The 24,401-nt window shown below is 33.6% G+C and overlaps 3 protein-coding genes across 4 annotated transcripts; 2 read left to right on the top strand and 1 right to left on the bottom strand.

Moving 5' to 3' along the window:
* Positions 1–230: 230 nt before the first annotated feature.
* LOC141708734 (7-deoxyloganetin glucosyltransferase-like) lies at positions 231–2,672 on the bottom strand. The gene is made up of 3 exons (XM_074512496.1): positions 2,486–2,672; positions 1,527–2,049; positions 231–1,291 (listed from the first exon to the last, which is right to left on the bottom strand). Exons 1-3 carry the CDS (start codon positions 2,627–2,629, stop codon positions 360–362), a joined length of 1,599 nt encoding a protein of 532 aa, XP_074368597.1. The 5' UTR covers positions 2,630–2,672; the 3' UTR covers positions 231–359.
* A 4,122-nt stretch (positions 2,673–6,794) lies between these two features.
* Positions 6,795–16,722, top strand: LOC141708733 (uncharacterized). Of its 2 annotated transcripts, none has more exons than XM_074512494.1 (7): positions 6,795–7,038; positions 11,160–12,213; positions 12,738–12,792; positions 12,886–13,004; positions 14,693–14,783; positions 16,050–16,097; positions 16,319–16,722. In XM_074512494.1, exons 2-7 carry the CDS (start codon positions 11,222–11,224, stop codon positions 16,418–16,420), a joined length of 1,407 nt encoding a protein of 468 aa, XP_074368595.1. In that variant the 5' UTR covers positions 6,795–7,038; positions 11,160–11,221; the 3' UTR covers positions 16,421–16,722. The 2 variants fall into 2 exon arrangements, with proteins under 2 accessions (XP_074368595.1, XP_074368596.1); XM_074512495.1 differs by having other exon boundaries at positions 11,112–12,213.
* A 1,986-nt stretch (positions 16,723–18,708) lies between these two features.
* LOC141706389 (putative clathrin assembly protein At5g57200) lies at positions 18,709–23,648 on the top strand. Its single transcript, XM_074509158.1, has 15 exons — positions 18,709–19,021; positions 19,176–19,245; positions 19,392–19,489; positions 19,605–19,743; positions 19,856–19,983; positions 20,085–20,177; positions 20,327–20,377; positions 20,648–20,713; positions 20,802–20,867; positions 20,979–21,059; positions 21,153–21,233; positions 22,141–22,299; positions 22,388–22,466; positions 22,728–22,852; positions 23,028–23,648. Exons 1-15 carry the CDS (start codon positions 18,932–18,934, stop codon positions 23,424–23,426), a joined length of 1,725 nt encoding a protein of 574 aa, XP_074365259.1. The 5' UTR covers positions 18,709–18,931; the 3' UTR covers positions 23,427–23,648.
* Positions 23,649–24,401: the final 753 nt, after the last annotated feature.

Raw genomic sequence — 24,401 nt, 5'->3', positions numbered from 1 at the left:
TAGAGGCAGAACTTTATATTTGAAATGAGTGAATTACATTATCAACTATTCAACTATTAATGTTGTGCCTTAAAAAGAATTTTCAAACCTGAAATTGCGGTGCAGGAGGAAGATGTATGATGTATCCATGTTGACCTATAGACTAGGTTTATCATGCATTCATTTTGTTATGCATGCCAGTACTTGGAATTGGAAACAAGAGTAGTACAAACTTTTTAGCCCAAATCATAGATAGTGAAAGATACTGTAGTTCTTTATTGTGATTATTTCAGGGGATCAAAAATTGTAAAATGAGTACAAAAATTGTAGTTAAAGGATTATAGTCCTTGCACACATGGGAATGAAGATACAAGTGTATTCTAGCTTGTCAAAAGATGAATCAATTTGTTTAAGTTGCGAGATGAGGAGCCATCAGGACCACATGCCTTCTCTGCCATCTGTTTCCACTCTTTTGCCTTCCTCTTCACATTTTTACCCTCCAATCCCTCCATGAAGACTCTCACAAGCTTCTCTACATCATTTCTCCTAACATTATTATCGACCTCCATTCCACACTCCCATTCTGTACACATGTACTTACAGTTTGTCATTTGATCTCCGAAAAATGGCAAACACAGCATTGGCACTCCAGCTGATAAGCTCTCAATTGTCGAGTTCCAACCTCCATGTGTCAAGAACCCTCCCACTGATTTGTGGTCAAGGACTTGCTCTTGAGGACACCAGCTCGAAATGAATCCTCTCCCCTTGATGCATTCCATAAATTCAAGTCCTAAAGTAGTTTTGGATTCGCCAACAATAAAGTAAGGTTTTATTATCCATAAGAAGTTCTGGTTGCTATTGGCAAGACCCCAACCAAACTCCACTAACTTCTCCTGTGACAAGACTGCTAAGCTTCCGAAGTTTACATAGAGAACAGAGTCAGCTTCTTTAGAGTCTAGCCATTGCAGACAAGTTTTTTCCTCTTCCCATAGATTATATCCTACGCCCTTAAAATCTTCATGATCTGATTCTAGTAGGTTAAGAAGCAATTGTTGAGGGCCTATTGTGTAGACATTAGGAAACATAGATGAGATGGCATTTAGAACTTCTTGTTCCAAATCGTCAAACGTATGAATTACATGTCCTGTACTTCTACTTGCATTTGCCATAGCTTCCTTTATGTACTTGAGCATGAAATCATCTGGATCTGTAGTCCGGAAAAAGGTTGGAATATCCCTTAGACGAATGTCTTTCATTCCAGGGATCCAGTCTATGATCGTATTCAAAACCCCGTTTGTTAGATAGTTCTCATCTGCATGACATGAAAAACAGTTGTGTTACTGCCACTCTGTTGATTATGCTGAACCAATACAGTTAAACCTCGTAAAAGTAATAGGGTCGGTACCAAGAAAAAATATCACTTTAGCGAGTTTATTACTTTACTGGGAGTAAAAATATACTGTGTCCATTATGTTGTGACCGGAGAAAAATATTATTTTAGCGAGGTTATTACTTTATCGAGGTTTAAGTGTACTAGAAAACCATACCTTTCATTGGTGCAAGACCCTTTTCAATGAAATTTTGAACCTGATAAAATCCCATCAATCCACAGGCAGAAACAGTCCAGACTGAAAAGATAGGAATTCCAAGTGAATGCGCCGCATCAGTTGGGAATGGCATAAAAGCATCAGACAGTATGGAAGTGACTGGAAGGACTTCTGCACTTAATCTCTCAATAAGGCTTTGTAATGGAGGTAACAATTTCTTGCTCAAGAGGGACGCGGAGAGGGCAAGTATGTCTTGGTTGGAGTTGTAATCCGACGGAGGGAGACCGTCCGGAATGGTGTCAAATCTGAATCCAGGAAGGTTGTCAAGAGATTGAAGTGCTCCAGAGTTGAGTAAACGTTTGTGGTTGAACTCCGTGTTAACAAATGTAATGAAAATGCCTTTGATGTGAAGGAGCTTTGCTAGCTTCAGCAATGACTTGATGTGGCTTTGAGCTGGGTAAGCAATGCAAACAACATGAGTTTGCTTTCCTGATAATCTTGCCAATGATTCCATCTCCCCCTTCTGTTAAAGTTTCACCGAATATCAAATTTCACAACACTTATATTTATAAAATTACAAAGACCTCGTACCATTAGAACCAAATTCTCATACATAAAAAGACTCATGTTTAAATGAAATATAATCAATGCAAGTTGTAAATTTGACAAAGCTCATTGTTAGAATATACTAATAGAAGTTATAGTGATGATATAGTTATTAGGTTTGTTACGATTTAAGAGAAATTGGTTACTTAATATATACCCTTTCGTTTATAAAAAGCAAGAAATTGCTTGTTTATCGAGAACACACTACAATTTAACAGAGTTGCATGTTTGTGTGTTCGAACTCAAGCTTGAAATTAAAATATTTGACGTATATATTGTGTGCCTAGTTAAAAATAAAAAATAACATAGCTCGTTAGCAAAAAAAATAGAAGATAAATAAATAAATAACATACCTGTGTTAAGAAAATGAAGAGTTGAGCTGTGACTGTGAGTAAAGCTACAGAAGCAGGAACAGCAATCAAAAAACCAAAACTTTTGAGATTGGCAGTTACTTTGTGTTCATCTCTCAGTGTGTCTGTTTCCAGAAATATACTCATACAACGTGGGAAGTGGAGGCGGCCACTGGGCCACGTGTACGTGTTCCGTGTGTATTTTCTTTCAGATAAGTCAATTATTTATTTGTGAAACTTATGCAAGTATTCTTGGATGTCACGCACTGGAGCTAGGAAAAATTAAAACGGAACTGCATTGTGACGCAAATTTAAAATGAGTTAATATTAAAAAATAATTTTGAGTTTGCTTTTTGTCCACCTTAAACATGAATTGAAGTTGCGTTTCAATTTTTTTTTTAAAAATAATTGAAAATAGAATACGTAACTCCCTTTTTCATTAAAATAAAAAATTTCAAGTGAAACTCCGTTTTTTAGTGACATTTGGGCCAATTATTCAAAAAGTAATATTGAGGGTCATTTCACCCAATAGTATTATTTGGGGCCTTTTTTCTACACATGTAACTTTAACTAAAAATTAAAAAATGACTTTTTATTTCCAGAAGCAGATGAGTATAAAACTATCCTTACAGCCCTAGACTTTGTCGCAGCTACTGGATATTAATTATCTTCAAAAAAAAATTGTTTTTATATTAACCGTTTAAGACAAAAAGCAAACTTGTTTTGCAAGCCAAAGTATTTATTTTTTTAAGTCGAAACATGGCCCAATGTGTATCTTAAAGATATTTTTTTGAAATTATTATAATGTATGCCAACACTTATTGATATGGTTGTTTTTATTTGAATAACAATAATGTATTATTAAAATACTTTTTCTTGAGAATTATTAAAATACTTCTTATTGTCCATAAATCTAGTTAAATATTTTCAAAATATTTTTACGTGACGACCAATATTATAAGAACTGTTAAATTTTAAAGTAGATTATAATCACCGTTGGATATACTATTAAGAAGTATATTTGATGGAAGTAGAATTATAATCAATTACTAAAAGATTTATTATAATAGTTTAAATCAAATATGCATGAATTTTCTAGATGGAATAGAATTCTTAAAGGCCAATTATAAATCTGTGTTCCAGATTATATAGAATTCATGATATAAATAATTGTTTAAGTTAATTTTAGCTAGAATTATAATTAATTCTAATTGAAATAGAATCAGAATACTTATTATTCTCTATATCTTTATAGATAATTATAACTAATTCTAATTGGAACAGAATAAGAACACTTATTCTTCTCTATATTTTTATGGGCCACAATATTCATTCTTCTATATGAATAGCTCTTTATGTCATATAATATTCTAGTCTCTGGTTAAAACCATAGCCTACTTTGGAGAAAAAGAGTAGCTAGTTCAATATATGCCATATGTTTATCATATTCTGGCCTCTTATTAAAACCCTAGCATCCAAAAGGAGTTTATTTAATATTTTTCATATATTTATCAAAATTCTATCCTTTTATTAGAGCCCTAGCCTCCCTTACACAAGAGTGGATAGACTAAATAATAATTTTCGGATTTAGTACATTCGTCAGCGAAAGAATAAACGTTCGTGTGGATATCGCCAAACGTAGATCGCTCAATCTACGTAATTATTGTTATTTGTCGCGATCCCGTGGTGATTACTATTACTTTAGACCTCCATATCCGCATCATAATCAGACCGTTGAAACTTCTTAAGGTATTAATTCTTAATCTATGAATTAAATCTTTTCTTTTCGCATAGATCTTGTGAAGGATTCTATGTTAATTTATTTTTTGCGTTTTTTTCGCGGGTTTTGATGTTCGAAACCCTTCAATAGCATATTGTGATTTGATTAAGTATTGTGTCAGAACCTGGTATTATAATAAACGATGAGAAAATCATTCCAAAAATAAGAAAAGAATCCCCAAAAATAATGTTATCTCCTATAAAATAATGATCCCTTTTCCAATTGATGAGAATCGAAAAATAAAGAATTAATCTATTAGATAATAATTGTTTTATATTTATTAATAGGACTATTTATCTACTTCGAAATTTATTAGTTAAGTAGTTGATATATAACAAAGCTCCATTATTATGAGTTTTAGTCTATTAGGTTATTTTATTAAAGTTTAATTTCTTTATATAAGTCTTTAAATCACCATGTGTTAAGGAGTTTTGATTGTTATAGATAATAATATTGATTTTATTCTTCTGATTCATATAATTCATAATTTATTTTTCGTTTAATAAATATTTCATATATCAACTGTTAGGCGCGGCTCGAACTCGATTCTAAAGTTCGGGTTTGAGCTCGAGTTCGATCTAAGCTTTAATATTAAGCTAAACATTTGGCTCATAAAAAAATTGATAGGCTCGAATTCGGCTTGAAAGATAAAATCGATTTCCATAAAATATAAATGAAAACTCAAAATACGATCGTTTGGCTCGAATTTAATTTGAATAAATATATTAATTCTAAAGAAAATATTAGATATTTATATAAAAATACTATGATAAAGAAATAAAAATAATAGAGACTCGATAAGCCACGTAATCTTACGAGCCGAGTAATTTAAAACTCTGGTTCGGCTCTATAAAATATCAAATAGTTAGGGGTCGAGTTTGGCTAAATTAATACCGAGCCGAATTTGAATATTTTAAGAGTCTAGTTCGAGTAGCTCATGAACGATTTGACTCGTTTACACTCCCAGTATAGTCCACGGGATCATAGAAATCGGTCAACTTTTTAAAAATCGCCAATATTTGGCCAAAAATATTTGACAAATTCGATAAATTTCCGATAAATTATTAGATTATTTTAAAATCTTATGATAAATTGCAAATCGGCATCTCAACCGAATAGTTCCGATTTCTAAAATCCGTAACACTGTTCGTATCTACTACGTTTAATAAAAGTTTTCCTTAATTAATTTGTCACATATTAGTAAGTTAGTAATAGTGTAAATATAATTTAATTTATGTGAAGATAATTTAAGTATCTTGTTTGTAATGTTAGCATTGAATTTATTTATGTAGTGATCGTTTAAGTACCTTGTTTGTAATGTTTGTAATGTTTTTTCTCATAAACACCTCGTTCCCAATGTTAAGAGGGTTTCGTAGCATCTTCGGTAGGTAACTTTTAGGGACATCAAAATTTGTTAACTAGCTAAAAATAATTATTTTTTATTCTCTTCTTTCCTTGTCAATTATAACAATTTTAATCTATAATATTTAACACCTTTTTAAGTTATTCCCATATTCTATAAATAAATGAATATGATACAATAAAAAAGAAAAATATAATATATACACATAATACAAGTTTATTATTTAAGGATGATGTCAAAAATTGACAACTTTTTTGACATTTTTGAGTATTCTCATCTCTTTGACGATGACACTGAAGATACCTGTTATTTATGTGTTACATACCTTTATAAGCATCCCTATTAAAATGCTGGCATATATTATTATTTTAATATATTTGCAATATTTAGGAAACCCTATTAGATATCTGCCATCTATATGTTACACATCTTTACAAGCATCCCTATTAGAAATACTGACATATATTATTATTTTTAATATATTTGCAATATTTAGGAAACCCCGTCTAATAATTATTCGGTAGATATTCTAAATATAACAAACAACTAAATATATATTAATCTTATTATGCACATCTTGCAAAATAGATAAAGCAAATATACATATTTTTGTTAAGTATATACATATTTCTTTTGAGTACACTATAGGCAAGTTAATATTATAGATAAAATAAATATACATATTTTTGTCAAGTACATACACATTTATTTTGAGTACACTATATACAATTAGAGAAAAATTATATGAAGACCATTTTTTTATCGGAGATCTTGTAGGCCACATATGTTCTGCAATTAAAACACTATAAAATATATTATTTTGTGAAGTATGTTCTACGAGTATTACTAATTCATTAAAATTATTGAAGATCATTTAAGTTTAATAAGTAGAATGTGTATGTTCTGCAAGCTGAACAAATATTCTGCAAACTTAACATATTTTGCAGAATAAAATATTTTTGTAATGTTTTACATGCAGTACATATATGATATTCAAGATTTTAAATAAAATAAAGATCTTTCTAGAGCATGATTCACAAATAATATGTTTTGTAATGTTTTTATGCAATATTTAACTTACGGAACATAAGTGGTCTTAAAAAAAAATTGTTCGTACAACTTAACCCTATACAATTAATATTATAAATTCTCCGCATCTCCAAATTTTATGCACAACTTTTCTCAAAGGTCGCAGGAACCAAGATTGTTGTTAACAAAAATGATACATGATGATAGATTTTCCAAGAGTTAAAAGAAAAATATAAATAAGATTTATGTTGTTTTGGGCTTTAACATAAGAGGTTCATTGCTTGTGTTGTGTTTGCCTTGTCAGGCTTCAAAGTAGGCTTTAAGGGTCACAACTCTTCATTTTTCTTCAACACCCAGATTCTACCTTCTTGCAACATCGCTCAGGTATTATATCTTTCTCTGTTTGTTTGTATATATGTATATCTGTGTGTGTATATTTTTTTGATTATTTAATGTTTTCGGTTCATACATAGAATTATATATGTTGATATTTCTGTACTTGATTGTTGATCTAGATTTGAAATATGATATCTAGGCCTTTGTTAATTGTGTTAAGATTAGTCGAGGATCTTGATTAGATACATGATCATGTTTAATAAGCTGGTAAGATGAATAGTTGATGAGAAATTCAAAACACATAGGCAGATGGGTTGTCTTGGCAACCGGAGAAGAAGTTTTGCCTCGATTGTTCTAAATTTTAAAAGTCAATAGGTATTTGATCATAATAAAAGGTCATTTAAAATCTAGTAGTATTCAATTAGGATTTATGCTTTTGCTATGAACCGTTTGTATTCAATTAAGATCTAAATTATCTATTCAAACATCACGTCCTAATGTTAAAGACCTTTTAAGAATTGAATGACATGGTGAATTTTGCAGGATATTGATCGTTTAACATAAAGGCTTACTCTAATGAAAATGTTTGGATGAGAAGTTAGAACGGAATGAACAAATATCATGTTAGAAAAATTCCAAAAGTATCAAAAATTAAAATGAAATTTCACCAAAAAATTACACCAAACTATAAATATTTTACAAACAAGAGTCCAAAACTAAAATAGTTAATAATTTGAACAAATATGTAAATACTTGGATACACCATTGTGATGATTGCAAGTGGTGGTAGTATTGGGAGGGTTGTGATGATGGCAAGTGGTGGTAGTATTGGGAGGGTTGTGATGATGGAGATAAGGGAAAATTACTATGGGAAGATAGAGAAGAATGATGCAAAAGTTATAAAGAAAGAGATCAGAGACAATGATAAGTGTCGACGATTGGAGCTTATGAAGGAGTAGATCGGTGGGAAGAAGTTGGAGATTATGTAGCTGAAGATCAGAGCTGATGAAGGAGGACATCATCGGTGGGAAGAGGTTGGAGGTCATGATGAAGTTGGAGATCATAGATGATGAAGGAGTACATCGCTGGTGGTTATTTGGAGATTGGAGGCCACTAATGGAGCTAATAATAACCACATAAATTCTACCCCTCTCCTCTCCTTACCGCTTCTCCTCCACCGCCTATTGTCACCTTCGGGCCTGCCTCATCTCTCCACCTCACCTTCTTCAATGATCACTCTCATCCTTCTTTACCTCCACTACACTTTGTTGCAGTGCCGCCAGGTCCCTCACCTTTTAAATTGATATCTAATAAATTGTAAAGAAAAAAATTGACAAATTAATCTAATAAAAACTGCCTAACTTTGTGCAAGGAACCCACTTAAAAACTACACGACTTACGCTAGAAGACCCAATAAAGTAATTGATATGGATATAAGATACAACCTAAAGACACATTAAATGTCGCATTAATTACGCTTGGAATTCTTGTCCAAATCCCAATATAAACCAGGTTGATCAAGGCCTGTTACAGACTAAAGACGGTCCAAATCGTCAAGTCCCACGAGCCAAGGTCGTCAAGGTCCACGAACAAAAGCTGTTCACGGACTTGGCCCAATACGGCTGAAAGAACAGAGTCATGACGTCCAACATGAACACTAACTCCTAGAAGGAAGGATCTAGAATCCCTTGTCTTACTGGAGTCCTAATTACCATCTAAGCTGGAGACTTGTCCACCAAGTCTCCCAACACAAGTCTAACCCTAGACTTACCTCTATATAAAGGGATCTACCCCTCAACCTAGAACTACGTTTTTGGCTTGATTATCTACAATACAGAGATACGTAGGCATCTTGCGAGGACAGTCGGTCCCCACCGCGTGAACAACCATTAAAGCTCGAAACTCACAAACCCTAACATAAATACTAACGAACCCTAGTTTTATTCCACAACAGTAATGTTCATTAGTCCAGTAAGCATATAATTGTTATTTAGATAAAGTTTAAAGAGTCTTTTCCAAAATAGAAGGGTGTAAAATGTTATTATGAATAAGGATAAATAGGTACAAGAAAATGATTTCGGATATATGCCGAGAATTGTTTTGTCTCTAGTTAGTGAGAATAGTTCGTGAGAAGGAGAGAATCGCCTATGGAAGAGTGATGAGCTGTAATCACAAATATCATTCTTAATTAAAGAATTGAGCCTTATTTTGGCTACTTTTCTTAATAATCTAGAGGTATCCAATGACAAGGGCAAAAAATCTTCTACTTTTGTTACCATTCGCAGGTTTAACATCACCGTCTTACATTCCCCTTGCCCTTGCACCATCTCCACGGTCGCCAAGGATATGTCGAATTTTTTTTTGTATCGGTCATCAATGACCCTAATGTTTGTATTGTCTCCGTTGATATGAAATTATGTGTTGTGCTTGGATCAATCACCAAAATCACCTCCTCACCCAATACTTCTACCAACAACAACTTCAGGGTTCATGGACTCATAATTCTTGCTACCGATTTTAATGATATCTCCAAATGGACAACAGTTTAAGAAGTTGACATTGTTACTCGAGTTCGAGTTTGACTATAGTTGTCCATATTCATCCTCCTCCCAACTTCCCCATTCATGAATATTACACTCAATTCACTATGACCATTTCTAGTCACAATGAAACATTCATCCTTTGCCTCTTCTGATTGTAACTCCTTATTACTCAACTTCGTGACCTCCCAATGGTCTGGCAATTGATAATTGATCCGAGTTTTTATTGAAAAAGCTTAGGAGGGGATGATGATGATTCATGTTGAACTGTAATAGAGTATCCAACCATTTGGGTTGGTTCCGTTCAAACACCAGCAAGTTCAACTTCTACATCCTTCAATTATCAACCCTTACCTAGATTTGTTGAATCCTCCTTCATTTCGCCCAATTTGACGGAAGCAAAACATGAACCCTCAGGTCGGTCCAGATCTCCTCTTTACCCGATACTCAAACTGTATTCCCCTCGTCATTTCTGTAGACTAGTTTAACACCTCTCCTAGGCTCGCCTTCGCGACCTTGACCTTGAGGGTTGAAATGGATGATCACATCTTATAGAACACCTTTGCTCCTCCACTTTTTAACCATTGTTTCTTGTTGGTCCTTTGCATAGAAATTCGGGCTTCAAGTCGCCGCATTGTTTGATCCATCAAACCAAAGAGATACTCTACTAAAGTGTTTTGCATGTTTCGAGTAATAGCAGGGACTACCAGTGCGATATATCCAACCACCGTAGCACAAAGATCGCCCAAACCATGCTCAAACAACCATCTCAAACATCTCTATACAATGTTGATTTGAAGGAGGTGCACTTGTTCTTTTTGTATATTTCACCGCTCTGATACCAACTTGTTAGAAATTAAAGCAAGACCTCTATATTATTGAAAACAGATGCCAAAATAAGATTTGATTTTTTAATTAAGAATGATAGTTGTGATTACAACTCATCACTCTTCGAGAAGTGAGTCTCTCCCTCTACATGGAGACAAAACAATTCTCAATATAAACATGTAATAATTTTCATGTACCCATCCATCTTACCTCGACAAACAATCTACATACTTTTGTTTCAGAAAATACTCTTTTACCCTTCTTTAGTTGACCACTATATGCTTACCGGACTAATGACCATTTATTTATTGGGCTTGGGCCTTCTTCGTGATTCTTCGTGATAGCTGTAGTTTTAAGTAGATTATGTACACAAAGTTAAGCATGTTTTATTAGATTAATTTGTCGGTATTTCTTTTAAGTATTAGGTTACAGGTTTAAGGTAGCTTTACACATTAAATTCGACCCTATGGAAATCAAAACGAACATCAAAATATCATGAGTTATAGAAGTGTGAAGAGGTGATGGTCACTGGGTAAGAGATTCTTTTTAGCTTTAGTGATAAATTATAGGATTTTCCGTTTAGTTAATATAGAGCAACTTAAGGTTTGTTTCTTAGAGATGGATCTTCACGTGATGATCTTTTGGTTATGCGGTTGCACTTGGAAGTTGAAAGTCTTGAGCTTATTTTCTTTGTTGTTTTGATCCAAGTGTAAAGGAAGTTAACTTGGATGTGTTAATTATTTTGAAAGACAGATTTTTCCTAGCTTCCATTCAAGCTGCTGACTCGATTTTATCTGTCAGTGGCTGAGTACAGATACGAGTGATTAGAAATCCGCAAAGGAATTCTTCGAGCCTTTCTAGGCATGGAGAGGAAAAATGACTATAACACATGCCCAATGAATTTCGCCAATGCTTCCCAACATTCAATCGTGGGTAATATGCACAAGAATTCTACACCAACTAGTTCGTTCCAGCGAAGGAAATATCCAAGACATGCTGATACTGTATTCCCTTTCCAAACATCTGCGAGCACAAGTCGAAGTAGTGGCTCTGTTTTGGTCATCAGTTCCGAAGCATCATCATTGGCTACCTCTAACAAGGAGGATGTTGATGCCGATTCTGCCAGAAATCCTGTAATTCATCTTTCTAAATGCACAAAAGGGTTAGCATCTAGTGGATGTTATCTCAGTAAAGAACTTGATTTGGTAGTAGACTTAACATGTGCTATGGTCAGAAACGTAGATGACTGCCTTGTAAACGAGAGCTGTTCCTCATCAAAATCATATAGGGATCTCTGTGCACCTACCATGAAGACTGAAGGAGATGACACTGGCGAGTGCTCGTCATCTGAAGCATTTATTAAGAAATCCTTGTTTGAAGATTTATCTGAAAATGATATACGCAATCTTGTTATTAAAAACTTGGGGCTACATAAAGGAGTTTGCTGTATTGGGACTAGTGTTTCTCCTAAAGTTCCAGGTTCTAATAGCGAGTGCAGTTGTATGCGGCCATGCAAAGTTTGTGATCAGCAAGAAACAACACTGAAGATGCTAATTTGTGATCAGTGCGAAGAGGCATATCATATCTCTTGCTGTTACCTTCGGCGGAGAAAATTACCTCGGAGCGAGTGGTTTTGTCACTCTTGTTTAAAAAAGAAGCATAAAAAACCCGATTTGCCTGCCAAAGGATCACTGAGTAATAGCAGTGAGGTGGGAAAAGGTAGAACTGCAATTTCCAGAAATGCCTTAGGCCCTATAGCAGCTATGTTGGAAGACACGGGACCTTACACCACCAGTGTGCGAATCGGCCTGGAATTTCAAGCAGAGGTTCCCAAGTGGTCTGGTCCACTCGCCAAGTATGTCCAATCAGTAGCTTCAAACTCTTTTTATTTTAGGATATTTTGATGAACTTCCATTTGCGGTGTGCGAAGTAGTAATGACATGTTCTTTTATACGTGAGACATGAGTATTGTTTGAATGATCAATTATCTGTTTGATCATCTACTCTGAATTATACTTGTAGCTAAATAGTTTAGTATATGTACCTATATTTAAGTCCCTGAACGATTTCAAATTACTGTTTGGATACTTGATATCAATAGTTCAGCCTAAACACTTCTCCTGTTATCCTTACTGTCCTTTTGCTGCTGCCTGCTAGTACATGTTTAACCACTTCAAACTTGCCTTGTGTCCTTTTTGTTCATAAAATTCATTCCTTTAAACTATAAATTTACCTGAAGATTTGCTACTGTTTTAATCAATATTTCCTTTACATTTGCAAGCAAGATTGCTGTATCCTCAATTTACTTTATGCACGTCATACAAGCATTAAAATTACTTGTGAAGATCATTCTTTTGTCATTTCGTTATTTTGGTTCAGGGAGGATGATAATTTCAATGAACCACTTGAAATGAGTCTTACTGATAGCTTTCAGGTAACCAATTTTTTTGTACAGTAGAAAGACTTTGTTCACTTTTTGCAGCTTAGATAGTTATGATGAAGATAAATCCTGTTTTAAATTTGTTAGGAAGGAAATTTATGGAAGCCCTCTAAAGTCAGTTCCGTCTGTAATTGGCTTCAATGCCGTGGTATCATATCTGGTACTGGGGAGGGCGTTGATGGGACTGTTTGTGGAAAGTGGCGCAGGTATGCAACCTCTTCTCTTTTCCAATTTGTAATGCAGCATGGCATCTCTGTGTTACATGCCAACTTAATAGTTCCATTAAAATAAAGACTGAGATGTATTTTATGTGATAAACTGGTCTTATTACGTAATATTTGGCGTTTGTCTGTTATACATGTAACATAGAGATATCATGACTGTACACAGTACATACGATGGGCATGGATTTTTGCTGATATAATACATACGAAAGCTAAGCATTTTCTTTTACATAAATTGAACTGACATCACCAACAAAGTATATAATATAACCAACTAAATTTCCCACATTGGACAGCCAGTTTTGTAATGTACAATTCTTGGTTTTGGTCTGTAATTTCTACATTTAAAGTTCCAGCTAAATTAGGATTGCAAATAAATTAGAGTGTTATACTGGTCTCGGTATTTGCTAGCACGAAGTGTCTTCATCGAAAACACAAACAGAACTCAAGAAAGATTTTTTTATTATGAGGAAGATATAAGAAAATAGTTGATTTTCAGCAATTGTGGGAATTTAGGAAAGTATTATGTGGTTTAAATATGATTTATTATTTGAGGATTAGTCTAGGGTATATTTTTTTTTGCTAAATAGTCTAGGGTATATTTAGTTCTCTTAATTTAAGATAAGTTAGTTCTTTTTTTATTCAAGTAATGTATCCCCCCTACATATCTGAGAAGCTGATAGAAGCGACCCATACAAATTTATCTCTGCTGTTAATTCAGTCAAGCTTATTAATTTAGTTTTTTGGATATTCCAAGCTTATCTTTTTAGTTTTTATTCCTTAGATCTGTGTTTAAGCATGGTCCTTTTTTTAATACATAAAGAAACCATTGGAGATGGCAAGACTTCCTTTTTCACTTTAATTTCTTAGATTGTTAAGAGTATTGTTTCTCTCAGATAACTTAAAAATGAACTTCTTGGTGGAAAAAAATGTGAATGAAACATCGTTATATTTAACAAAGGGTATAAGTCTATAAGATAGGCAGTCAGACTGGCCAGATTGGCTAACCGACTTTTAGTGTAAAAAGATTGGGGGTTTTCTGGACAATATGGTAGCTAAACCACTGTTTATTAACAATCGGTTGGAAAATGAACAATGTAAATTAGAACTGCATTACATATATTACATAAAAAAATTTAGGCTAACTAAACAGTTAACTACCGTACTCTCTGCACCTCTTTACTTGACCATAAATCTACGAAGTTTTTTACCCTATCTTTTTTACTTGTATCAAGTAGATTTCTGGTATTCGTTTACTTACTAATAGTAGGGGAACAAATTCAAGCATATGAACTGGAACGGAGAAGGGTGCATTAAGTTTCATATAATAGCACTCTATCCTACATAGAATGAGCTATAGAATTAGGTCCTATAGGATAAACCAGATGCAAGCTAAGTATTAAAGTTTAAGTATTGAAGTATCTATAGAATGAGCTCTTTAGACTCTCTGCCCTATAGAATCCTTTTATATGAATAGGGCATGCTGTTCATGTATCTGAAAGAGGTGACAATAAGTTCTTACAGAAAATAATGATCTTTAGGAAATATATTTCAAATTCTGCAATGAGGACAAAGAATAGGAAGTATGTGCCTTAATGTGGTTTCAGCCTCTAGAATAATTCTAAAATCCTATTCGATGCCTCAAGAAGTTAATATCTGTTACATGACAGGGCACCTCTTTTTGAAGTTCAAAGTAAGAAGTGGGAGTGTTTTCACTCTGTGCTATGGGATCCAGCTCATGCTGATTGTGCAGTGCCACAGGTACTAATTGGTGTTCCTGTATAATATAAATGCAGTAGATTCATCCAACATTTTTATCTGTTTGTGATCTATAATATGTTATGTGTGCATGTCATTCTTCAGAGTAAAGAATATTTAAACACTTATGCACCATTAAATAATTCATTAGAGTCAAAGGATGCCATTCTACGTTGTTATCGGGTCCCTGGAGAAAATATTTTATTAGGTTTTATAGTTTTTAGTTAGTCCATTGCCATGGAGGGTTTCTAGTATATGGTGCAGGATGCCTAGACTAGAGAGATGAACTACTCTAATTATAGCAGGGGTTTTCTTGTTTTAACTTGCGTCAAAAGAGGACCTAACTTCCTTTGCTTGTATGGCTTCTTATTTCAGTAGAATAAGCTTTAAGAAAATGCTTGATGTCTTGGATATCAAAAGTAATGTCATGAAGATAATGAAATCAAATAAATTAGAAGACAATCAAACAAGGAAAAGGTTATAATATAGTTCAGTCTAGCTGCACTCCACAAGCTGCACATATTTTAATTATCCTCTTGAGGTTGTACAATTAGAAGAGTATAATTTAGAGGATAGAACTGGACTAAGCTTCTGCGAGGACCTGGGCCTAAATTAAAATAATACTTTTAGAGGGGACTGTCATTAGAAAACCCTGTAAAGGGTTTTGGAGTGCATTCTAGCTTTACCATTGCACTTTGTTTGGTCGGAAGGAATGAAAATAGGTAGGAACGGATAAAATTAAGTAGGAATGGAATGAAATTTGCACTATGTGGGGTAAATAGTAATAATTTCATTCCTCCCTTTTTTCCATTCACATAGAATTAAACTAAAGCTTATTCCTATAAATTTGGGGATGAATGCCTCATTCCTACCTCTACACAGTTTTTTCACAGACCTCATCGTATAGAATATTTGCATAATTTCATCTCTTTGTTTTTCCCTCTTGCACCCTTTCTCTTTTCTTAAGTTTCTTCACAATTTTTCATGTCATTACTTTGCGGTTCCATTCCCTCGAGCTAGCTGATCCTGGACAGTGATAACATCACATACCTTTGATTTGATAGAAGCAGCTCGACTATGCTTGATTTTACATTATTTCTCTTTTTTCCCTTTGTCGAAATTTCCCCAATCTTTCTTGGCAATGTATATAATTTTTGGTTTACTTTAAATTCTTGAACATATTGTTTAATTGATTGTAATTGATTGATAACCCACTATGCCTGCAAGTCTTCATCTTCTGTTCATTATTCAGTCTGTTTTCCATTTCAGGAGGTGGATACAGATCGAGTTCTCAAAGATTTAAAGTATTTAGAAATGGTACGTCTTTCCATTATATTTCGTGAAAATCAGCATAAGCTAAGTGCATTTTTAGAGATCAGCAATTTTGCCTTTAATCCTTTTTTAAGCATTTGTTAATGATTATAGATGGCAAAAATACATAAATATATAATTTTACAATGACATATTCTCTCAGATATGAGACCTTTCTGCACATATTCACTTTATATGAAACTGAATCATCTTATAATATGATGCAGTTGAAGCCTCGGCTAGCTGCTAGAAAGCGTAAACTGGATTGTAGTAAGAATCTGGATGCGGATGACCCTGACGAGGATGCGAGAAATACTCACACGTTTTGATTGTCTTGTTTCGATCTTATAGTTGGTTTCTCCCAGTCGAACTCTCTCAGCTATGGCTGATGTGTGCAACAGGCTACAGTTATCAAAAGAGGTTACACTGTATATTGTATAGATGAGCCAGTAAGTAAAATTACTGGAGTTTTGATATAAGAGTTGAAGGATTGCACTTTTTTTTGAATAATGATTGAGATTTATGTGTGTGGCAAGGCTTTATGTTATTATTAAACAATTTTAACAAGATTCGGCCTTTGATTTAGTTGTGTAACATTTTGGCCAGTTATACGGAATTGTTTTTCTTTTAATTGGATTCCTCTAGGCTCTCAATGTCATTGTTGGTATATGATATTGTTGGGATGCCCTCTGACTATTTTATATACCAGCTTAGAGTATCTCGCTAAAATAGTTGATTTTAAATCATATAAAATAGTGATTATGTAAAATTTGTTAAATAAGTTAGCTGATTTATTCCGATAGAGAGAGTTGATAATAATAATTAGATATATCTTAAAAATAGAATATTTTTAATATTTTAAGTTGTTATAAATAAAGTGCATTATTTTGATATGATAAGTAAATGATGTGTAATTTAATTACAACTCTGTAAATGTTTGATAAATTTTAGCTAATAGGAATGTTGGAGTGGATTAATTTTTATTTTTTTACACAATCTCTATAATAATTATTTATGATATCTTTTTACACATTTTTTAGTGCAGGGTTTTTACCCATTCGAGATGCTCTTGAAACCTAACATGTACGGTTATTTTCTAACATATATAATTTTTAAAATATAAATTGAATTGGATTTTTTAAGATGTGATTTTCATTCAAAAATTTTATATGACATGATTTGATAATAATTATACAAATACAGATATATTTGATATTTTTATTTAGAGGTATTTACATATGAAAATAATAGTATTATTAATTGAAATATACATTAATATTGATATTTTTATGTGTGCTTATGAAAAAACTATTTTTAAATTTATACGATAAGTTTTAAACCGGGTCAATATTATACGAATCACATTTAATTTAATTTTATTTTTTTTTATCTCAAGATTTATTATACCGACAGAAATCCAATTATTACTACAAAGAGATTTGGAGTTTGGTTTTAATTTTGTTTAATACCGGAAAAATGGTATATTTTTGTTTAACTCTAGTGAATAGTTTATATAAATATACGGTTTTTATGTGGTGTGTCCATATGTACACGCTAAGCACAATTTTTTATAATTTACCTTGTTTTGATTGATCAACACTTCCTAATAATGATGGACCCCTTACATTTACAACAACTCCACAAATCAAAACACTCAAAACTTTATAAGTTTTAATTAGGGCTAATCGCGGTGCGGGCGGTGCGATTTTTCGCTCAAACCGCAAACCAAACCGCCCATGCACCACTTAAATTCAAAAACCACACAAACCACACTACGAAAATGCTGTGCGGTGTGGTGAGGTTTGTGCGGTTTATTTATTTTAAAAAATTAATATTTATATACAAATATAATTAAAGTTTAGCTAATAACAAATTAAAACATAATATATTTTTGATTAAAAATAATAATATGTTGATAATTTGCGATGTGTAAGCTAGTATATGCTACATAAAACTATAGTAAACGAGAATTGAATATATAATATATAAATATATTTATATGTATATTATATATAATAAATCATAAATAAATTTATATACATATGAAATTGAGGTGCAGTGCGGTTTGAACTGCATTGTTAAAATGTCAAACCGCAAACCACACCGCACCACATGATTTGTCAAAAACTCAAACCGCAACCGCATCACAAAAATTAAAAACCGCATTTTACGGTGCGGTGTGGAGTGGTGCGGTCGGTTTATGCGGTTTAATGACTACCCCTAATTTTAGTGCTTAACATGTATCCATGCTTACAGAGTTGACAAACTCATTTAAAAATTAAATATGATAATTTCCGTATCATATCATTCCCAAAATATTTTGAAAACGAATTTGGCGTATAAGAGAGTATTATATTTATTTTTGTTCTTCTTTGAAATAGCATAGCTACAAGTTTTGGCGGCACCTTAATTTAAGTGACAAAATCATCCTCGAAATGCAATCTTGAAATGCAAATAAGTAATAACCCTTTACAAACTAACCATGGGCAAATCAGTAATAAACCTTGTATAACTGCTAAACGAATGGACCGAAAGCCTTTCCTATGTTTGTTCAATATCAGTTGCTTATATTTAAAGGGACATAACGAAAATGACAATTTTAAATAATCCTGAAACATTAAAAAAGGAAATTTTAAAAAAATTGAGGGAGAGAAGAATAAACAGGGGAGAAGATTACACAACTTCTTCTTTCTCCTCTACCACTTTCTCTCTCTTCTTCAATGATCAGAAGCTCCAATCCTACGTACACATTGTTATGCACATGTATTAAGATTATTAGTTTCTGAAACATTTAGATTAAATACATAATCCTTTTTGTAATTTAGGATTAAGGGATTATTATGGGTTCTTTCGATAGTTTCCGAAAAGCTGTTGGTGCAATTAAGGATTCCACCACCGTGCAACTCGTGAAGCTCAACAGCGATTTTAAGGTCTTCTGCACATTTTCTGTACTCATGTTTGTCGTAATTATGTAGAAATGCATGTTTCTATCACATGCATGGATGAATATTTTCTACACATTTGTGAATGTGCATGAAATTATCATGTTAACAATCTGATTGTGAGTTTGCATTCGGATTTTAGGATTTGGATATCGCCATTGTGAAGGCTACAAATCATGTAGAGTGTCCCCCAAAGGAACGTCATATTAGAAGTGAGTTTATATTATGTTAGATAGACTATGCATTCTATAAATGTTTTTAATTAAGTGTGCAAAATTTTTTTAGGAAGAGGGGAAGGGGGTGTTCATGCATTGATGACATTAACATGTTTTATCATTCTTCCTGTGGATGGTTGTAGGAATCTTTTGGGCAACTTCTGCGGTTCGCCCTCGTGCAGATGTAGCATACTGCATTCATGCACTTTCTAGGAGATTGTCAAAGACTCGTAACTGGATTGTAATGTCTTCGTACTTGTTTTCCCCTATATAGTTATAAACTTGTTCTCAGATTTCTATCTGTATAACTTAGCAATCGAATCATAGTTTTGAGTAGACATTGTGATTATGAACAGGTTGCAATAAAGGCATTGATAGTTATTCATAGGACATTGAGGGAGGGTGATCCTACCTTCCGTGAGGAATTACTACATTATTCAAACAAGGGACAGATTCTCCAGATATACAATTTTAAGGATGATTCGAGCCCTCTTGGTAAGATATACCTTTCAAAACCTCTTCATAATCTCATGTGCTACATTTCCAGCATGAAAATAGAAATTGATAATGTGATATGATATTTATTTTATTTATTAACATGGAACAGCTTGGGATTGTTCTGCCTGGGTCCGAACATATGCCCAATTTCTTGAAGAACGGCTTGAGTGTTTCAGAACTTTGAAATATGACATTGAATCTGAACGTTTGACTAAATCAATGCCAGGAACATCCAAGGTGTGTGATTTGTGCATTTGAAGAGGACAATTATTTTTTGAGTAGATTATCAGTTTTTATGTAACAATAAGCATGCAACCAAGTAATAATTGTTATTATAGGCGCATAGTAGAACACGGCTTTTAAACGGTGAAGAACTATTGGAGCAACTACCAGCATTACAGCAACTTTTGCATCGCCTAGTTTGTTGCCAGGTAATGGTCTGTCAGGAGTACAAAATCCTCATTTTTATTGTCTTTCAACAGCTGTACTTGGCTCCTTTACAAAACTGTGTCTTGTGGTATTTCTTTATCTTAGTCAATCTACAAATTATTCTCCAAGTAATATGCTCCAACTTTTACAGCCCGAAGGAGCAGCTTACCACAATTACCTAGTACAATATGCCTTGGCTTTGGTATGCACAATTTACCTCAACTGTCAGAAGAAAAACAGAAAATAATTGTTCCTTCTCACATTTCGATTTTACAGGCCTTATATTATTATCACCTTCTATGATCTCATATATAAGGCCTTATTCTATGAATTAGAGCAGTCACTGAAGTATATTACAGGCCTAATTCTGACAATGTAAAATTCTTTCAATGATCTCATATATTATACTTCAGTGACTGCTCTATCTCTCTCTTTATACTTTAACCCAAACTTTCTATTTGACTGATGATAGGTGCTAAAGGAGAGTTTTAAAATATATTGTGCTGTCAATGATGGGATTATCAATCTCGTGGACCAGGTATGCATGTACTTCGCCTATATTAAAATCAAATTCTAGTTCTAGCTCTATTTCTGCTAGGCTGATTTCTACACATTTTTGTATTCAGTTCTTTGAAATGAACAAATATGAGGCAGTTAAAGCACTTGATATTTACAAAAAGGCTGCACAGCAGGTCTACATCTATATTATTAGTTGCTTTAGATTAACATGTTTGGTTTTTTTAATTATTTTCTAATTAGCTTATGATTATAGAAAAGTTTGATAATAAATTTCGTTAATATAGGCGGAAAGTCTTGCTGACTTTTATGACATAAGCAAAGGTCTGCATCTTGCCAGAAATTTCCAGTTCCCTACTCTGAGACAGGTTCTCCTATTCGGCCATTTTTTGTCTTTTAAGTACTGTAGGCCTGTAGCTTCAGAACAGTTTCTTACACATGGTTCTTTATGATATCAACAGCCACCTTCTTCCTTCCTTGCAACAATGGAGGAATACATAAATGAAGCTCCCAGGAACAGTAATGACTCAATCAAGAGACTGGTGAGAAAATCTATTTATCTCATCGTGAACATTTGTTAGATAGGTGCTGGTATTGTGATGCTGCCGTTGTGCATATCTAACCTGCAACAAATCGCTTTTAAGTATACTGTTTGAGTAAGTAAGTACAACAGTTTAGCAGTAAACACCGCTAGTAATTTTAGTTTGTAAAACATCAATAACATGCAATCGTTCACGTCCATTTGGTATCTGAAGCCTAAAAGCAAACTATTTATGCCTCTTGCATTAAAGTTCATACTCTATTATGGAGCCTAGTTTATAACAGCACAGGTCACAACTAGTAAATTATTTGTGTCAAGTTTCCTGATTTTGTTTTCATTTTTTTAGAGTACATAACAGATAACTCGAATATGCCCATTATCCACTAACCTCAAAAAATCACCAAGGAACTAAAACATAAAAGTAACTAAATTCCCTACGGGATGATCCATCCGTCAGTTGCATTTTGCATCAGGTAAATCAACTGAAGGATTGCAAATGACTGATCCAACTAACGGGGGAGAAAATATTGTTGTTGTTGCAAGTGTTTGGTAAATGTTCTTTAGTGATGTGATTGATAAGTCGGTACAATGAACATTTGAAGAAGCAAAGTTTTTACAAAATTTCACATACATTCACATGTATGCTTTATAAATATACCAAAGTGAGTATACAGCATTTCTTGTAAATTAGAGTTTCTAGGTTGGCTTTGGGACTCCTGAAGGACATATCTAGGGCTCTGTACATTTCCAAGGATCATATTTGTGCCTAGGTTTTTCATAGTTATTACGTTTCAAAAGTTAATATCTAGGTTGCTCGGAGTCATAGCAGAGGCACTGAAATGCCAAGTAACTCCACATGATCTTGTTAAATGATCTTATTTGAACTGAATCTATTACTTTGAAAATAGGAGTATGAGCCGGAACCTGAGCAGCCTGAAGAACCTGAACCAGAGGAAGAGGAAGAGCAAGTTGAAGAGGAACAAGAAGTGGAAGAGACTCAAGATGAACCTGAAACAAAGGAAGAGGAAGAAGCTCCACCACCGCATGATGCAATGGGAGACCTGCTGGTACTTGAAAGATTTTAAAATTGTTCTACTACTGAGTCTCACTTAGCAACACATTGGTATCATGCCATCTCATTGTGTTTATATGCAGGGCTTGAATGAAGAAGTAAATCCAAGAGTTGCAGAACTAGAAGAAAGCAATGCATTAGCTCTTGCAATTATCCAACCTGGTAATGGATATAGAGATTTTACTGTTTTGTCATTTGTAGCTGGTAATATGAAGTTTGGCCATCTAATCTTTATATCATTCTAACCAGAATTCTCGGTCTGAAAAATATCAGTGTTATTTTTCCCTTTGGAGCATTAATCTTGTATTGAACACTTTTATCTCCTCTTCTGTAGATTGTCTTATTATGCTGTGGAAAAATTCCAGTTAATTTCTAGTTGAAAGATTATTAAATATCAGTCTGAAACATTATAATATCATGCAGGTAGTGAACCTCAGTCAACAAGTAATGCATTGAGTGAAATTGGTAATACATCAGGTTGGGAACTTGCTCTAGTTACGACACCAAGCAACACCACCAACAGCAACACAACCCAAAATTATAATCTGGTTTGTACTTTTTCCCACTGTATGTTTTCCTTGGTTTTCTGTGGAAGGCTCACTGTGGGGATAAAACTATTCAAGTAAATATTTTCACACAGAGCCAGTTAAAACTAATAATCTGGTTTCCTTGGTTTGTAATTGATTCTATTATTAATTAAGTTTGGTTTGTCATTCATTTAAGGGTGGTGGATTTGACAAGCTATTACTAGATAGTTTGTACGAGGATGATGCTGCCAGACGACAAATACACATGCAACAAGCAGGGTACAACACACACGGATATGGAATGGCGACAAATGGACATAATCCATTTGAGCAACAAGACGATCCATTCGCCATGTCAAACAGTATCGCGCCACCTACAAATGTTCAAATGGCAATGCTGCAACAACAACAGATGATACTTCAACAACAACAGCAGCAACAAAACAACATGATGATGGTTCCTTTCCAATCTCAATTTCCTCAACAGCAACAACAAATGCAACCATTTATGGGATCTTCGAATCCGTTTGGTGATCCTTATAGTTTTTCAGCAAGCAATGCGTCTTCGCAAGGACACAACAATCCATTAATCTAGGCTTATGAAACACATTTAGTAATCCCTTTAAACACATCCTCTTTTGGATTATTTGGTGTTTCATTTTTTTCGAAATACCATGTTGTTTATTTTTCTTCTTCTACAGACATAAAACAATGCTGAATGCTGATTATTGTAAATTGGTAGACCCTATGGTGGGGGCTGTTTTGATCAGCTCAGTTAACAGAACTTCTAATGTAGCTGCTCCTGTCAATTTGATTAGTCACACAGCCTCCTGTTTAAATTATTTGACTAGAATCTGAGAACACCATGCTTGAGAGTTGAAACTTACACAGAAGGAAAAAAATGCTTTACTTGTTTATCTCGCAGTTTGTTTCCCGCTAAATTATAAATAAAAAATGTACATAATTTTTAGTTTACTCAAACTCTCTCGGATTGCCGTTAAAAATTAATTTGAGTTATAAAAAAAAAGTTGACAAGTGTTTTGTAATATTCTTGCTATGTACCTAACAGATCTGCCAATGCGCTCAGAAGCATTATCCCATTTGTTGTGTCGACCAGGGTTATCAAAACTCTACCATAAGTGGATAAGTCTTTCATCATATTTACTTGATTTTAGTTTTGTAATTATCTTTAACTTAAGGTTTGTAAACTAGTATAAATACAACAGGAAAACACGGTTGTAAAGTGTAACAAAAGCATCACATTATCATTAATATTTCAACTTCTCTTTCTTTAATCTGTTATGGTATCATAGCTGTAAAACTTAATTACAGTCGATCCTCTCTCCTTTTTTTTCTCTCTCTCTTTTTTATTACTATTCTTATTTTTCTGCCTCTCTCCTTGTCTCATTCACAATTATGGCTCGTACTGATGAAACTCCAGTGATTGTCACAACCTCTTCTGAAATTATTCTGGTGAATGCCCCGACACATTTTCCGACGACCTTATCACAAAAAAACTTTGCGGTATGGCGCACACAGGTTATTTCGTCTCTCACCGGTCTGGGTCTTC

The sequence above is a fragment of the Apium graveolens genome, chromosome 2, assembly GCF_009905375.1.
Source record: "Apium graveolens cultivar Ventura chromosome 2, ASM990537v1, whole genome shotgun sequence".
NCBI classification, from domain to species: domain Eukaryota; kingdom Viridiplantae; phylum Streptophyta; class Magnoliopsida; order Apiales; family Apiaceae; genus Apium; species Apium graveolens.
This window is presented reverse-complemented; position numbering and strand designations above follow the sequence as displayed.

What these genes read in the sequence shown, in the direction of transcription:
- LOC141708733 (XM_074512494.1), top strand. Translation starts at nt 11,222, where the DNA reads ATGGAGAGGAAAAATGACTATAACACATGCCCAATGAATTTCGCCAAT. An exon ending in GTCTTACTGATAGCTTTCAG is followed by an intron (nt 12,793 to 12,885) that starts GTAACCAATTTT and finishes TAAATTTGTTAG; the next exon opens with GAAGGAAATTTATGGAAGCC. An exon ending in GTTTGTGGAAAGTGGCGCAG is followed by an intron (nt 13,005 to 14,692) that starts GTATGCAACCTC and finishes GTTACATGACAG; the next exon opens with GGCACCTCTTTTTGAAGTTC.
- LOC141706389 (XM_074509158.1), top strand. Translation starts at nt 18,932, where the DNA reads ATGGGTTCTTTCGATAGTTTCCGAAAAGCTGTTGGTGCAATTAAGGAT. An exon ending in CAATGCCAGGAACATCCAAG is followed by an intron (nt 19,984 to 20,084) that starts GTGTGTGATTTG and finishes TTGTTATTATAG; the next exon opens with GCGCATAGTAGAACACGGCT. An exon ending in AGTTCCCTACTCTGAGACAG is followed by an intron (nt 21,060 to 21,152) that starts GTTCTCCTATTC and finishes TGATATCAACAG; the next exon opens with CCACCTTCTTCCTTCCTTGC.
- LOC141708734 (XM_074512496.1), bottom strand. Translation starts at nt 2,629, where the DNA reads ATGAGTATATTTCTGGAAACAGACACACTGAGAGATGAACACAAAGTA. An exon ending in TCTTCATTTTCTTAACACAG is followed by an intron (nt 2,050 to 2,485) that starts GTATGTTATTTA and finishes AAACTTTAACAG; the next exon opens with AAGGGGGAGATGGAATCATT. An exon ending in GGGTCTTGCACCAATGAAAG is followed by an intron (nt 1,292 to 1,526) that starts GTATGGTTTTCT and finishes CATGTCATGCAG; the next exon opens with ATGAGAACTATCTAACAAAC.